This window comes from Ptiloglossa arizonensis, chromosome 7 (genome assembly GCF_051014685.1).
Source record: "Ptiloglossa arizonensis isolate GNS036 chromosome 7, iyPtiAriz1_principal, whole genome shotgun sequence".
In the NCBI taxonomy this organism is placed as follows: Eukaryota; Metazoa; Arthropoda; class Insecta; order Hymenoptera; family Colletidae; genus Ptiloglossa; species Ptiloglossa arizonensis.
This window is the reverse complement of record NC_135054.1, coordinates 17,293,095-17,310,515: the sequence shown is the minus strand read 5'-3', so window position 1 is coordinate 17,310,515 and position 17,421 is coordinate 17,293,095. Positions and strand designations below refer to the sequence as shown.

Below are 17,421 nucleotides of genomic sequence, written 5' to 3'. Positions count from 1 at the left end.
AGCTGACTGTACCAAACTATCGAGCACTTGACAGTTCTTACCATAGACAAAACGCAGGTAGATGGACTTCTAGTACAACCATGTAATCCAACGCCAAGCAATGTGAAACCGCGCGAAAATTTAAATGATTTAAACCAAGTTCTTCATTGAAGTACTTGTACAACAAGATTGAAATTGTTTTATTAACACAGAAATGAAACATTAAAAATATTTGCAGGTGTTATAAAGAAATAGAATTTTAACAAAGAAATAACATATTTTGTGTTCAATAATATGGAAATAAGATATAGAAATGTAAGAAAATAAAAATATATAAAGTGTAAAGGCTAACAATAAATTTATCTACCTATCTACTTTTTGGTCTTAAATATAACACAACAACGATTAATACATTTTCCATGTTTAGATTATTATAAATTTCTTTAACAAATTATTATAAAAATGATTATAAATTTAATAATAACAATTCTGCATCAAAAGTTTAGTGATTGCTTTCTCTTTTCTGTCTGCAATAATCTAACAAATACGATATATATTTAGTCAATTCCACGTTTATTGCTAACTTCGATATATTATTCAGCAATCGAAAAAAGATTAATTAAGGGGAATATTAGCACGTGTACGTGTAAAATAATACAATTTTTAAGCAAAATATTAAAAAGTCAATCAAAATTCATAAAATATGATCAACTAAATTCACCAGCTATATACGCAATGTTTAATTTTAACAACCGTTACGATCGGGTACTTATTAAAGGCATTTAAATCAATTTCTAGCCCAATTTCTAGCCCTTTTTCTGTTCTTAAACGAAAACAAGAAACTCTACAATTTATAGCCACGCTTAATAATAGCAGCAAATACCTCTTCTTAACTCCAAGAGGTAGTACTTTCTCCAGTATTCTTTAATTATACGCAAAACGAGCGATACCCTTCATCCAAGAATTGTCATCGATCATCATATCGTCATTCCCAAAGACCTCCACGAAGCTACTGGACCGGAAGCCTCGATAACAATACCCCAAACGATAATGAACCCTACGTACGACTCCCCTTCGTGGCTTCTAAAATTTAAATAAACATAAAATCACGCTAAAAATAGCGCACGAATAAAGACCAGACACGTTCGTGTTCAAATCAGTCGGCGGCCACCTATCCCAACTCGTTGTTCATCCTAGTTGACCTCGGGTAGGAATCTCTAATCCATGATTCCGCTACGAGCGAGCAAGCGAGCAAGCGATCGTCCATCGGCACAATCGACCCGTCATGGCGACTGTCTATCGCATCGATTCTCAAACTATGAAACACAAGTCTCCAGGGGGTCGCCGATAACTCTCCAACAATTGAACGCGTTCCCCCGTAGCGTGGAAATGAAATCTTCCTCGATAACAACGCGCAGGTTGTATCTTCGTGGGTTGCTCGTCTCGAATACCCATGAAACGACACCAACGGGGTTCAATGTGTATCGATGCGTTTTTAACGAGGGTCGCGAAGTGACGAAGCTTGAGAACCCACGTACCCAACGTTTACACGCACGTCGAACGTTTTCCCGGATGGCCCCACGGAAACCGGACACAATGGAGTCACTTCCGCTGAGCACAAGGCCAGAAATCGGACGTGGGGAACCCACCGCGCCTGTGTACCACCGGTGTTATCTCGCCACCTATGTTCTGCCCCCTACGGTTCGTCTATACGAATCATTCATCGAAACGATTCTTCCATCGTTGACGCTTCCCCTCTACCTCCCACCGTCAACCGGGTGTTATGCATTATTTCCACGGTTTGCGTCGATTTTGACCGCCAGTTTGATTACAGGTGCCATTCGCGTTGGACGGTTCTGTTAGGGGTTTTTTTTATCGGGCCGATTTCGAAGGCCACGAACGAGAAGAGACAGGTTCGGTAGGTCCAGAGTTCATCCTCGGGGACCATCCATCTTCGACGAAAGAATACCACGCACGGGTCGGTTCCGTTCTTGGGATCGAGGCGATATACGCGAAGTTTGTCCGTGACGATTCCGTAAGTACAGTGAACCTACAATTTGAAAAGTTCCGATTAGGATAACAAAGAGAGGCAAGGTCTGTTGTTTGCCACATTCGAAGGTGTTCGTAAGCTTGAAACCACGATGAGGATAATCTTTTTTTTTAATGTTATTTTGTAGAGAAACTTTTCGTTTGGAATTTTTATTGCTAATTTGCTGTAATTTAATTTAGATTTAGAGTTTGATTGCACTTTTTATATCGAGAAGATTGTATTAAAAATAGGACAATCTTCGAGTTTTCTTAAGGGAAAGATTAAACTTATAATTGTACACGGTTTACTGTGCAATATAACGTATAATTGATCAACTTTCACTTTTATTATTAATACTTAGAAAATGTTTCAAAGGAATCTGATTTATTACCGAGAAAAGCAATGTTTGTGCCGGTCGCACAAAAGAAACGAGGATGTTCATACGTAATGCATAAATTAGAATCACTCTGTGTTCTTGTTTGCGCTTGAAAAATAAAGCAATTTCTAAAATTTGTACTGTGTGTTTCCAAAGTCTGGTTTAATTCTTTTTATCACAGAAGCTCGTTAAACTTGTTTCAATGGTAACAAAATAAACTGTTCATGACAATTGTTACTACGTATGAAAGGTGGTCTTTATTAAAATTTAACATTTTATTACTTATATTTGTCAGTGTCCTATTGAATAATTTTTTTCAAAAATTAAAGATAATTCAGATTATAGAGAGTTGAATTTAAATGCTCAGTATTAGGATAAAATACTGATTAATTTCAAACTGAGAGTAATATTGTACAATTGTAAACATTTATCTAATGTAGCACTTTTTTTCGATCACTTAAACAAATTTTTGCATCAAATGTTCTCAAATTTGTAATTATTTCTCAGGAAACTATCGTGACTAGTAATTATGTATAATTTGTCGTTTTGTGGGAACATTGTACTAGCACCAATATCGTGCAACAATCAAAGAATTCTGAGATGGTTTGAAACGTGCAACAATGTTATCCGTGTATCATCTAGAATTGAAATTCAAACTAACCACGATAATGGCTTTGTTTTGTAGCTTATAACGAGGTTTCTACAAAAAAGTGAACTTCCAGAACGTAGCAGTTCGTTTTCAGTATAAAGGCGACCCTCGCTTGAAAGGTACAAAGGTACTTACGTGAAAGGAAATTTTGCAATACTTTAAATCAAATGATCGGGAAACTTGTTAAACTTGTGAAATTACAGCGACTGTGCCAAATAAGTTGTATCGTTTGATCTTTCGAGCTTCGAGGAAATTGATAGGAAATTGTAATACAATTAAACGTAACAGGTTCGATAATACTTTTTATCGTTATTTAAAATGAAGATTGCACTCTCTTAAATTTTACTATTCAGTTTCTCCATTGCATTTTTAGTTATAATGTTTTTAAAAGTATAAAGTTTAATTCTTAACTTTACAGACGTTTAGATATAGTCGAGACGATTAATAATAATATGTTATTATTGAAGAAAAATTGGGTGAAACTAGTCCGATAAAAAATTATATTTTAAATTGTATTGTCTTCCATTCAGTATTCGAGAAACGAGTTGCGCAACGTTTATTTATTCTACACTTTAAAGCCAGGGAACAATGCAATTACATAAATTTGATAATTTACGATCACCATACTGTTTCAATGTTGCATTACATGTTAGGGACTCAAACACACGCGCCTATAATTTTCTCCCATCGACCGTAACATTAATCACTGAATAAGCATTCATACTCCCTGGACAGACAACCACAATTACCGAGGCGATAAACCATAACGTAATTAATACGCTGTATTTCTATGCGTAGGGGAAGTACCGTTAATCGCGGACCACGTGTACAACAATTAACAATTTGCTCCAATTAATACGTTTCCTCAACAATTACCGATTTCCATTTATAACGACAAAGAATAAAAAGAACTGCACATTACCCGAAGGAAAATTGATACGAACCAATTCATCGTCAATTAAATTAAAATCTGATGTACAAAATTGACTCTTTTCTCGGAATTCAATTGCATTAAATATTCTCCAATGAATATTATTGACTAAACAAATTTATACTATCAGTAATATGTACTATAAATAAATTCTCAATATCGTGATAAATATTGTTATAAATTTTAAATTCATTAGAGCAAAGAGATGAATTTTCCTTTAAATTATACCAATCGTAAAAATATTGAAAATATCTATCGTCGGATACGTATTTTCCATCAATACCCGACACTCAAATTTATTAAAGATTTCCAGAACTTTTGCTCCTAAGCTATCCGACTATAGTGTGTATCGCTACTGGTAGCATCTCGTTACTTTGCGAAAAAGTAACTTTGAAGTTCAGACGAGCTCACAACATACAAGACGCGTTCCATTCTGCCTAGTGGACGTTTCGACGTATTCAAAGCGCACAGAGACAGCGCAAGGTTTTATGGAATTCCAGAGCCGCACTCACCCTGAACACTTCCCACACACTCGCACCCCCGTGAACCTTTTTCTCTGACACGAGCGTAACACGCGCACCCATACAGTGGCGTAGGACCAGCACACGCCTGTAAAGGCAACGGACCGTGTTTCCAACTTTCGAGCATTACATTATTAGTTGCCCATTATCGTTTCGGTTATCGTTGCTAACGCGCTCCTTTGGAACGAACCGGATAAAACTAACCCAAGAACAATTACGGTAACGTCTCGGGTATTGATAAAATTTGCTTGCTCGGATTCGCGATCAGGAGTCACCCCCCGCCACTGTTTGCGGTTCTCCGATTCGAGCAGCTGTGAAAACGAAACCCCATTGGCCGAATTACATCCCATTGTATTCTCTACTAGCTTCAATATTACCACTGAAGTTATTTCTCTACCGAGCTTCACATATTGATAACTCACGATCCCGACTCGGGGACATTTCGCAAGGCACTATTATACCGAGGTTCGATTACCAATATAGTCACTGTGATGATTTATTTTGGAACCACGAGTCTCGAATTGAATCATATTTTAAGCAAAGTGTTCTAACTTAGGTCGAAGAAAGATATACAGTACTGTCCCTCAAGTTGTCACAGAGTTACTTCAATCACTGTGAACTGCATCTCACTTTCGTGCACAATGTAGAGAAAGTCGCAACGATCGAATTTCACCCATCAGTCTCTCAAGTTGTCTCTGAGATGCAATACTATATTTCGTAACCTTTAAGGTTATCCGTTTGTAAATATATAAATTAAAATTCATTGCGATTTTGATGTTACAGTTCTATCGATGTTGGAACGACCACTGAACGGCGAACCAACAAATGAAAATGAAAAAGTTTAACAATATATCGGATATATTACAAACAATCTCCGTCCTAGCTACTTTAAAAGTAGTTAATGGTGAGTCTAATCTATTCGTTCGTCTAATTTCAAATATATTTATGTTTTTGAATCCTGCCATTCGGTTAATTTGTTTTAATTCTCACAGACACGTTTTCGTACCGTTCGTACGTAATTAGCCGGTCATTGACCATATGCTCACACTTTAAGGGACTGTTAAATTAATTAATTTCACTGTGCCTTTTTCGACCCGATAGACTCGACGTGTATGCTCTAAAAAATCTCTTTTGTACTCTGGGATACGCGAACGATCATACTCGCGGAATTCGCGGCCGTGCGAATTAGCAATGGAATGCACAACAGGAGTGATGTCACTTATGTGCTTGCGAAATTACGTTTCGTTCCATTGTACCCCTGTCTGTGCCACTTATGGCACGAAAATGCCGCGACGATAAAATCGTAGCGCTCCGGCACTCGTCCCCAAAGGAAGTAACCTGATTTTCACAGTGCGGAGGGAGATGGAACAGGAAATAATAATCCATTTGCGAGAAAATAACAAAAATACCGGCCATTAAATGCATTCCTAAACAATAACGGTAGGACTGTCGTGTTTTCAGGACAAACAACGTGTAATGGCGGTTTAGGTCGAGTTGTTTACGAGAGACTTCCGGACCAACAGCTCCAGGGTTTCGACGATGATGTGGTATAAAATTGAAATATTTACTTCTATTCCCCTTACTTGAACAATTGTCACCTTGAAGTAAACTTATTATTCGTTTACTTTCGAAGTTAATTCTCTCAGAAACGTAGACTCGTACGTTTGTTCGACGTTTTCACTTTGTTTCTTTCACGTAGAATTATCTTCCACTCGTTTCAAGGGCTTCTGTATATTGTTTACTGCCACTGCTCGCATATGAAAACGTTTTCCCTAGGTGCGAGACTCCGCTCCGCCGTTCAGAGTTTTGGAAAAATGTCAAGAGCTTTGTCTACGCGATCGAACAGCGACAAACAACTTGGTGCGCGCATGCACGAGCTTTGACTTCCAACCTGGTAGCAGAATAGCGTCCTTCAGCGGGGCTGCCGAGTACGAGGAAAGCACTTGCTACTTAACGAGAGAACAGGCGCAACCAGAGGGCATTGGAAATCTGATGCTGGTGCCGAACAGCGTCCATTTTACGGAAGTTTGTCTCGGCTGTGAGTGTATCTTGAAATTTATCGTAACTTCAAGATGAGAACCAGAAATGAAAACGCGCCTTTTTAACAATTTGCGCCCATCAAATCCTTCATTTTCACCAACTGCTTACTTATGTCGACAAAAGACTGATATCGACTTGTGGATCTCCATAAAAGGAGCAAAATAATCTTTTGTAATTTTTTCCAAAAAATTTTTCCTAAAAATGTAATTTTTAGCTATAAATTTAATTTCCTTTGTAGACGTCGCACGATCTCTTCGGTTAGAGACTAGTGCTCCATACGCGCCGCCATTTTACCGATTACCGATCGCGTTGGGGGTCGATTACCGCGAAATTCGAAAAGAAAATTACATTTTTAACAATATTTTGAATCGAAACATTGAAAAACTGAAAAAGAATATTAATAATTGTATGTTTTTGTATAGCTGATAGGATAGAAAGAGAGTGTCCCAATAGACGTTACGTGTTCGAGAGACACCCAAGGAAAAAATTGAAACTACCGTTGACGGACATTAAGGAAGTCAGCGCGGCAAATAGAACCGACTGCGAGGATAGGTATTGCATTATTGAATTGATATGAAATTAAGCGCGTAACCGCGTACAATTTCTTAAATTGAAACGTAAACGACGGAAAGTACTCCTTTTCGTTAAACTCCACGAAGAAGGATAATATAAATAGACGTTCAACACTAATTTATTAAAATATTGAACTAAAGAAGACTCAATGGGCACATTGTAGACTCTGTTTTTGTTTCAACATACCATTCATTTTCTGTTCAAGATGTCTCAACGAATTTAGCTTCATTTGCCGATCAGCAACCTACGACACTGCCCTGAGAAGCTGCGCTCTAAGTCGTTTCACCAGAAGAACGCATCCTGAATTGTTGGAGGACGATCCGAATTCTGATTACTTAGAAAATACGTGTCTCAATGGTGTGTTTCGTAAATTTTCGTCAACAATCGTAAACGAAAAAGTTCGATAATTTTGTCCTCGAATATTGGCTATGCAAAATTGTCTGAAGTTTTCGATCCTCCAGCGGAACGTCGTTGCGACGGATTGGCTGTCTTCGTCAAAGAAGAAAACAAGCGTCTTCGTGGACCATTCGAAGTCGACATTTACACGAACCTAACTTTGGACGAATGTCAAGCCCTTTGCCTCAGGGCGGAGAAATATTTCTGTCGTAGCGTCGAATTTGACGAACAGACGCGACAGTGTGTCATCTCGGAAGAGGATTCTGTCTCCCAGAAGGATGACATTGGAATCAGCAGCAGCCCCAGTCACCATTTCTACGATTTGGTTTGTTTGGACAATCGTAAGTGCACCTGGGATACCTACCACTTTCAATTTTAACTTAAACTATTTCAATCTCCGTATCACCAGTAGTTGTCACGTGGAATATCATCCTGAGTATTTAATCGTTGAAAGATTTATTGGAGTTAAACGAATACTAAGAACATATAACTGTGTCAAACAGTTCACTAAAGTAACAAATAACTATGTTAACTTCTTCGCGAAAGCTAAAGTTGAAGGAAATTAAATTGATCCAATCTCATTTCGGTACTAAACACTGTAGTGGGACTCCAGTTTCAACAATCAGATAGAACGATTCTTTACCTCCTTATTAATGCTAGGTCTCGATAAAAGTTCAATCAGCACCTCGCAACACTTTATTAGTACCCACTTACCAAGCGTAGACCCGCCCATAGCACGTGGCTCCGAGTACCCAGACAGCAGCTCTACGTCGCACCTCTTCTCTGACGGACGTCGTCCTGACACTGCCTTTCAACGTTACCGGAACTCACGTTTAAGCGGAGAGTTTCACTCGGAAATAACCGGGCGTAGCTTAAGCGAATGCCTCGACGAGTGTCTTCGACAGACCAGTTTTCAGTGCAGAAGCGCAGTCTATTCTGAACATTATCACACTTGTCGATTGAGCCGTTTCAATCAACGCGACGGCCACAGGATCATCTACGATGCGGACTACGATTACTATGAGAACCTTATGCGTAAGTGTCGGAAGCTACGCTTTCAATTCATTTTTAGGAACAGAGAATCTCGTTATTCATTTGAGAATAGAAAGCAATTAATTTTTGAGAATAGAAAATAATTATTTCGATTGCTCCTCTCTTAAAATTCTGCATTAAAGAAAGTACCGGACTTCGTTCCAGTAAAGATGATCAGAAAACTTTTCAAAAGAAGTTTTAGCCTAATGGTATTGGATGATGCATTCTTTACGACTTTGAGATAAAATTGTATGGACAGATCAATATCTGGATGGAGACCGGGACAGTCCAGGCTACAGACCGGATCCGTTAGGACAGGATACAAATTTTGGCCGTCCATCCTTGGGAAGACCTGGTCAGGCACAAGTTTTACCATACATTCCATAAGTTAATAAGACGTAAATAATTGTCAATCATCGGTGAATATCCATATCGAAACCCAAAAGGCTTAACTTACATGAAACTTTAGCCCGTAATTCTTTTCGACTGGTAATGTCACATATACGAAAAACATAAACTTTGAACGCAGGTTATCCAGACGACTACGACAAAGGATACACGAGCAGTGTGAAGCCAGACCGCTATCCAGACCGTCATCCAGATCGTTATCCCGACCGCTACCCAGATCGTTACCCTGATCGTTATCCAGATCGTTATCCCGACAGATATCCCGATAGATACCCAGACAAATATCCAGATCGATACCCAGACAAATACCCAGATCGGTACCCAGATAAATACCCAGATCGATATCCGGACAAATATGCAGATCGATACCCTGACAAGTTTCCAGATCGTTATCCTGACCGGTATCCAGCCGACAGATATCCGGACAGATATCCCATGAATGGGCAGTATCCAATTGGAGCAGGAGACACCTTTCCGGAATCTATAGATCGCTATCCTCTGATAGATCGTTACCCTACGAGTGATCGTTACCCAATTGGTGATCGGTATCCATCCTCTGATAGATATCCAATTCCTGATCGATTCCCGATCAGAGGCAGCGATCGTCGTCCCGTGCCTGCTGACCGATACCCCATACCCGATCCCACTATAGAAAGATATCCAGCGAATAGTCGATATCCCACAGCAGGCGGTACCCGATATCCAATATCCCCAGGTCGCTATCCAAGTGATAGCGATCGGTATCCGAACACCATCGATCGATATCCCATTCCAGAGGATCCACTGGATCGGTATCCTTCGGGATTAGGTGGCGCTAGGCCTCACGCAGATCGATATCCCATCAGCGAAAGATATCCGGACAAGGACCTTTATCCCAGCCGGTAAGCTACAGCATACGAGGCGGTTATTGTTCCCTTTTTTGATCAGATTACATCGAATTCATTCTGAGCTAAATAAAGGGATATAGGGGACAGAAAGGGGAACAATTTTTTTATTAATCTTCTCGATCGAAGCAACAGGCCAGAGTCATCTATTACTTTCGTAAAAATATCTCGAATTTAAAGGGGTAAAGTAACACTGGCAGTGACTCTCGATGTCCTGACGTTCAAGCACGAAATAGAGATAAACTGTGCCGTAGTGCCTCTAAACTTACGGTTGCTCGTGTATCGAAGAACTTCGGCTACTCCTCTGTAACGTTGGAAACAAGCAGAACGTTAATTAATAATTAATTATTGAAACACAGAATAACCATTTTGGAATCTTGCGATTGTTGCGCGGTAGCATTCTCTGGCTAGGGCATTAATTGCGTAATTGATCAGTACTTGGAAGATATCTTGCCTAACAGTACTGTTGATGATTCTACGAGAACTGCACTATGCTTTAAATACTACCATAAACAAGTTAACACGATTCCCCAGTCTCTCGAGTCCCAAATACACAGTCCCTAGACACATACCCAGTCTATAAAGTTAGACCATCGTGGTGGCAGTGACCCCATACAGCAAGCTACTGTCTCGTCACATGAGCTGCTTCTTAACACTTCACCAATTTAATGCTTTCCAAATGATGTCTACAGACTCGACAAGTCGCGAACAAACACCTAAGCTATCCAAACATAAAATGTCCTACATCACGGCTCATCATCCATAATAGATTTTTCGTTCCCAGGTACCCTCCACCAACCCACGGAAACGGATACCCCGCTAGCTATCCCGTAGAGGACGGCTACGGTCCCCAATCGCATCCAGATCGGCCTCACTATGCCGTGGCTGGACCGACGCGTCCCTTGGGCTACGGTGGCTACAACAACGATGGTAGCATCATCGGTGGTGGCTACGTGGGCGAAGGTGGGGTCTACAACAGCAGACCTTTCGGTACCAGCGGTGGTCCTATCATCGGTCGTCCCCCTCTGGTCTCGAGGTGCGACGAGCAGGATAATTTCCGTCAAGTGGGGCCCCATACCAGGGTCCGTAAACCATTCGTCAGGCGGTACACGACCGCCTCCTCGCTAGCCCAATGCGAGAGGGAGTGTGCAGACGCGAGGGACTTCGTGTGCAGGTCGTTCAATTATCGTCCTTACGCTGCTCCTTATGGCGCCGAGAGGGACAACTGCGAGCTCAGCGACAGGGACTCCAGGGACATGGACATGGGGAATCCCGTATACTACGACACGGGCTCCGATTACGACTTCTACGAGCGTAACAACGGCAGACAAGGCGTGGACGCCGAGTGTCTCGACGGTAAGCGTCGTAAACCACCTTGGACGCCGTCTACGTGGACCGTGTGGAGATATTTTTGACGCGGGCAGGGACTGGTTGCAACGAGTCCACGCGGAGACCATGCGTTGACAAAAGCTTCAAAGTATTGTACAGATATTGTCGAACATTGTCACCTGGATTTAGCTTGGAGAAAATAAACCGTCTGTTCTTTCCACGTCGCATACAAACTTTTTTTTTACTTTTTTGATCGCACTGTCTATTTGAGAACATCGTTAACCGGTATCCTTGCAAGGGAAGAACCTCTATCGACATTCAGAATTGATTTTGCTGGTTCCTTGTGATGTGTGTGCAACAGGTGTAGATATTGAACAATTTGAAAAAATGTAAATAATTAAAGTTACATACTCTCGATGCATACTGCAAGTACGAACATTAGTAGCATCGTTGCTATAATGAGACGAGTACGTGGATGCTGAATTAAGGGGAAACGATCAAAGAAGACCGATAGAGATTCCTCCCTTGTTGGTGTATAAGATCGAGGGAAGATTTCGAGATGTTTTTCGTCGAGACTCGATTTTTTTTCGAGCGCCAGTAAATTGTGTGTCTGGTCGTTTTAGTGAGTCAAGTCTGTAGCGAAGATGGAATGGAATTTACTTTAAGGACACCGGAAGGATTCATTGGCCGGATATACACGTACGGCTATTACGATCGCTGCTTCTTCCGTGGAAACGGCGGAACTGTAAACGTGCTACGAATCAGCGGTCCTCAGGGTTACCCCGAATGCGGCACTCAAAGAGTAAGAAACCGTTTATCCCTGTATACCCCTAAAATGTCCGAACGTCGACCAATCGGGTTATCTAATTTCTTTCAATCATTTCACGAACGAGATCGGAGAAGATTTTTTTCAATCGTTAACCCGTGTATTCGAAAATTTTCAAAATCTACCCCACGCGATCTCATTCGTGCCACGAACCCGACAAGGGTTGATACCTCGAACGAAAATAAATCGAAAAATGGACTTTTTTTTCCACGCGAAATTCTATTTTCGAGGAAATTCGGTTTAAAAATTCACGAGACGCGCTCCCGCTCGAATAACGATCGATGTAAACTTTTTCTCTCAAAATTGACCATCGAGGCGTTTAATTCTTTTAAAGAATAAAAATTCTCTTGAAAATTCCGTCGACATTCGCTACGAAATTGCCAGAAACACGGTGAACAAATGCTCGATTCATTTTGTATATTCCCCGAAGGAAATAAAAGCATTGTACAATATTTTCACGAAATTGTAGGTTATGTTTGAGAGTCACTCTTCCGTACTTTCGATCTGTTGTCTCTCTTTTGTTCGTGTAACGTGTTTTATTCCACAGTCCGTACCGGACGATTTTCGTGAAAATGTAAGTTCAGACGTTCGACGTAAAAATTCTTTGTCTCTTTCTAAAAATTCCACGTCGATTTTCCACGACTCGGGATTACAATTTGGCGAACGATTGCAGTACGGCGACACAATGACGAACATCGTCGTGGTACAGTTCTCCGACTATGTGCAAACCGGAAGGGACAAACGCTTCAATCTCACCTGCCTGTTTCGAGGCCCTGGCGAAGCTGTCGTCACGTCCGGCTACATCGGTGCCGGGTATGCCAGGTCATATCGATTGAGAAACCGTGCCTTGCACCCGGTACACTTGTCGTGCCTACAATTAAATATGGAATGCGCCGTGTCTTGCATTCGTTTGCATAGAAACTCGGGTGCAAGCACACTCGATTACTCTAATACCGTATAAACACATCCAGCGAAGTTTCGACTCCGATTCCGAAACTTAAACGTAACTTGCAATACGCTGTACAGGGTGGTCCGATAATTTTACGAGAGAATTTACGGACATTATTATTCGTTAAGCCTCTGGAAAATATGAAAGTTGTTTCTTACAATTGAAATGGTTTTATTAAGTAATCAAAATCTATAAGTTTTCTATTATTATAGAAAAATGGTAGAAGAGAAGATTAAGTGGTTCGACAAGGTCTACATTTGCGAATTATTTTTCTCGATACTATATTTTCCTTTTTTGTTTTTTAAATATATCATTTTTTGTGTATTTCAGAAAAAGGTATTTCAGAAATGTTTTTTGAAATTGATTTCTTAATTCTGTGGTGCAGGATACTTTTGTAAATTTTCAGGCACAGTTATTGAATCACCCTGTATATTGGCGTCTCATTTTCAATAAATCTTAAGAGTTCAAAAAAAATGAAGATAGATGACGAGACCCGAGCATCAATTTCAATTACGCTAATAAGAGTCCCTTATAATGTGTAGATCAGGGTCCCCGATTCCCATCGAATACCTTCCGGCGGAAAATACCCTGAGCTCCCGAGTACGTTTGCTAATCCTCTATCAAGGTAGACCTACAACCACCATCGCTGTAGGTGACCCGCTCACCTTCAGACTGGAAGCTCAGGATGGGTTCGTATCACTCTACTTTCTTTTTGCAAAGTCTAACCCTTTCCATTACAATTTCGTTGCGAGCAATTTAATTATGCCTTCATTCGATGCATACACCGATTGGAAAACTCTGGTAAAATATTTTTTTGTTAATAATTCATTTAAATCCGTTAATACTTCAAACCTCTTGTAAGATATAGTTCGTCACTGACTCAAAGAGTTCGCGTAACAGTATACGTAATAGTAGATACCTAGTGTCTCTTAAAATACTTTTCTCGTATTAACTCTTGAGAATATTTTCCACAATTATACTAAAGAGAGACTACATGTCGTAACGATTTGTTAATACTTTCGATAGGTACAATTACGTGACCGACATCTTTGCTACCAACGTCATAGCGAGAGATCCTTATTCCGGGAGGAGTGTCCAACTTATAGACAGATACGGGTAAATACTGTGCAAAATAATGTAACTTTTGATAAACAAACTAGAGTCGAGAACACTTTACCGTTAGATCGTCCCATAAGTTCGTGTCGTTTATTTTTCTATCGTATAAAGTAATATTTTAACACTAGAACTACCGACAGTGAACGTATTACTATTTCTATCAGAGTATTAATTGTCTATTTTGATAATTGCTTATGATTATTCTAGGCACTGTTAATAATTGAGTAATTTAAAAAAAATGTTTCAAACAAGTTAAATCGATCCCTTTGGTAATTACAGTGTTAATCTTACCTGTGAAGCTAACGTACGTCCAGCTTTGGCATCGTTCCATTTTCTTCAAATGTCTATGTACACATGATTTCGGCATGTTTAACACTCGTGACTCTTCTCGTATCGAAAAACTCCTCGTTTCCAGATTAAATTTTCCCTTCCAGATCAAACCACTTTCTGCACGTACGAACCGATAAAACACTTTCTCCGCAAACAACACAAATTATTTGGTGCACTTGTTACCATATTCCCTTTCCGGAACTCGCGCAACACGAGATAACGAAAATGAACACGTATTTCACTCATTACTTTATCGAGTATTAAATATAAAATTCGTCACGATCCGTGGCTTTCGAATGCCTTCTACAAACTGAACCGAAGCATAACAGTTTCGTCACCCGAGTCCTTCCAGCTCTGTGTGTTTACGAAACGTATTACAAGAAGTATAAACACACCGCGGCGCGAGCTTACGAGATGACCTAATAGAATAAATTACACGAATCGACTAACAGTTTGTCCATTCATTTTTATAATACAAACATTGACTCCCATCGTGATGTAACCTTTGTTTAAAATAATACGAACGAATCGCACAACCCCATTATTTTAATTACTTTTTATATTGCGGATAAACGGTCTCGAAGAAAAGATGAAGATTAATCGTCGTTCGCGTAAGATTGATAAATTGTGAAACGAAAGAAGGTTACAACAGTGCACGATAGTTAACTTCCAGAGTCTTTGGTATCCAATCGCACGAGTGAAAAGAATTTAGATCGATTCGGTAGCAACGAGAAAAGTCCAGATAATGGAGTTCCGTAGTTCACTCTACGGGGTGTGTCTCGTATTAATGTTCTCGTTTTAAGAATGTAAAAGTTCCACGAAGAAAAACATATCTTTCTTGTTAACACCGATACACGATGAATACAGACGTTTGCATACATTTCGTTTCGTTTGATATCTTTGAAGTTAGATTTAATAATAATGTAAATAACGATTACTCTGGTATGATGTGTACACTCGTTTCTGATTGACGCAATAAAGACGTTGTGATAAAAAGAATCAAAATTTTCATTTTTTGATTTAAAATACTGATCAGAACACACGGTAAAAATGGAACGAATTTACGAGGGAATACGACGTTTACGCTCGCACGTTCGAATCTAACGATAAGAAAGATACTAAAGTGTTCCTTTTCCACCGATTCGCCCTGTACAACCAGAAGATTTTCTAATACCAAATTCTTCGTGCAGATGTCCAGTAGACAATTACGTGTTCCCTGGATTAGATCGTTTGCGGGAGGGAGACAGCCTCGAGGCTCGTTTCAACGCCTTCAAAATCCCAGAATCGAATTTCTTGGTGTTCGAGGCGACTGTACGAACCTGCAGAGAGGGTTGTCAGCCGGCGTACTGTTCCGGTGGCACCGGAAGGAGCGAACCGTCTTTCGGTAGGAGGCGAAGGGATACGTCGTTGAATGACACGGTCATCGAGGAGAATGAAATAAGTACGATAATCGAGAATAATGGAAACGACACGTCCTCCACCGTGTCCAATTCCACGGACATCGACGATATCAACACAGCCGACGAGGAAGAGGAGGAGGAACACGTCAGAGAAATGATCGAGGTAGTTAACAACGTGAACCTTATCAGGTGCAAGAACTTGGAGAAAATTCGATCGAATTACGATCCAAAAAACGAATGAAAATTGTCGTTTCTTCGCTTTCAAAATTAACTGCTTCAAAAGAGTAGTTTTCATTTTACGCAAAAGATGCGTGGAATATTACACGTGGATACTCGGTAATTTTAAAGATACGAATATTTAAAATTCAAGTCACCCTGTGACAAAGTGCAATAGAGTCCTGTTTTCCACCATTTTGCAAGAGTAGATTAAAATTATAGATCGGGTCCATCCCTTACGAGTATACGTTTATGAGATAAATGAGTTTTGTTTTATCACAGGTACTCGATTCGAGAATGGATATCGACGAGGAGACGATGGTCGAGAGACAGACCACCATTATGGAGAACGTTTGCATAACACCGAACGAATACTACGGTCTCGTAACCGCTGTGGCGGTGCTTGTGGTGCTTCTAGCCTCTGTAGTGTTGCTGTCCATGCTGATTTACAGGTATATCTTTTTAATCGTGTGCGTGTATTTACACGACTAAATCGGACTGAATCAACTGTTTCAGAAAATACGCTTACTCGGTGATCACGAAGAACCGTAGAGTTGATAAAGCATGCAATCGCAGCAGTCACTCGGATGACGCTTACAGCAGTCGAGCGAATAATTTCTCCTTCTTGCGAGCAGGCCTACAAAAACCGTTTCAATCTACGTACGTATCACACTTTTGAGCCAAAATAAAGAACTCGAAAGGTTCGAAATTTCTTAAATTTTCTTCTTACTCGAACTAGTACGAGTTTTGCAATTTTATTTGGACCAAAGAACTGAAAAGATCCAAATTTGTTTAATTTTCCCTTTATGAAAATATGTATAAATTCTGCATAATATTTCAAGCTTGGAACAATTAGGTAAGATTTAAAATTTAAGTTGCACGAGGTCACAAAATTCTTGTCGAGAGTTGTAAAGAGCATCGACCAAAATGTACTATTACTTTTAGAGGAAAAATGTATAGAGTAAAAGTTGTTGAAAATTAGATTTAAAAACTGTTTCGCTCTAGACAAATTTGATGTAGAATCGATAATAATTGAGATACCGACACCACCAGCGGTGCATAATGGTGCACAATTATTTTACTTACAGATCGATCTCCAGATCCATGAGCAACGTGATTAGTCAACGTGTCAGCTCATCGTCAACTGCACTCGAGGGTGCTGTGGGCTTATCATCCAACAGAAGGACTGGCTTCGACCCCAGCGAACCTATTTACACCGACCCATCGCTCTTCGAGGTTGCTCGTTGTTCGTCGCCCAAACCTGCACTGAACGATAACTTTCATCTGATGTGAAAAAAGCAACGCTCGAATTCACTTAAAATTCGGAACGAAACAACTTAGAAACATATGAAAATGGGAAACATCGACAGGTTGAAATTTTGATCGTGTAACTTTTCGATAACGTTCGATCTCAATACTATTATTTAACGATCCGCG

General features: G+C 40.0%; 2 protein-coding genes across 2 annotated transcripts in view; one reads left to right on the top strand and one right to left on the bottom strand.

Moving 5' to 3' along the window:
• Nucleotides 1–17,226, bottom strand: part of LOC143149418 (multiple PDZ domain protein) — a 123,417-nt gene extending 106,191 nt beyond the window's left edge. The window contains exons 1-2 of the mRNA XM_076316754.1: nucleotides 17,071–17,226; nucleotides 863–2,029 (exon numbers count right to left, since the gene is read on the bottom strand). The gene's annotated coding sequence lies outside the window, so the exon portion shown is untranslated. The remainder of the gene's footprint in view (nucleotides 1–862; nucleotides 2,030–17,070) is intronic.
• Nucleotides 1,839–17,332, top strand: Nompa (no mechanoreceptor potential A). The gene is made up of 19 exons (XM_076316755.1): nucleotides 1,839–2,014; nucleotides 5,269–5,389; nucleotides 5,947–6,032; nucleotides 6,262–6,523; nucleotides 6,948–7,077; nucleotides 7,304–7,455; nucleotides 7,560–7,835; nucleotides 8,218–8,529; nucleotides 8,786–8,881; nucleotides 9,056–9,815; nucleotides 10,603–11,174; nucleotides 11,771–11,949; nucleotides 12,647–12,795; nucleotides 13,465–13,611; nucleotides 13,949–14,038; nucleotides 15,559–15,931; nucleotides 16,267–16,436; nucleotides 16,501–16,644; nucleotides 17,073–17,332. Exons 2-19 carry the CDS (start codon nucleotides 5,311–5,313, stop codon nucleotides 17,275–17,277), a joined length of 4,182 nt encoding a protein of 1,393 aa, XP_076172870.1. The 5' UTR covers nucleotides 1,839–2,014; nucleotides 5,269–5,310; the 3' UTR covers nucleotides 17,278–17,332.
• The last annotated feature ends 89 nt before the right edge of the window (nucleotides 17,333–17,421 follow it).

Bases quoted from the DNA above. Each gene is read 5' to 3' on its own strand.
- Nompa (XM_076316755.1), top strand. From the start codon at position 5,311: ATGAAAATGAAAAAGTTTAACAATATATCGGATATATTACAAACAATC. The intron at 6,033-6,261 runs GTATAAAATTGA...CGTTTTCCCTAG, and splicing joins AGGGTTTCGACGATGATGTG to GTGCGAGACTCCGCTCCGCC. The intron at 16,645-17,072 runs GTACGTATCACA...TTTTACTTACAG, and splicing joins CAAAAACCGTTTCAATCTAC to ATCGATCTCCAGATCCATGA.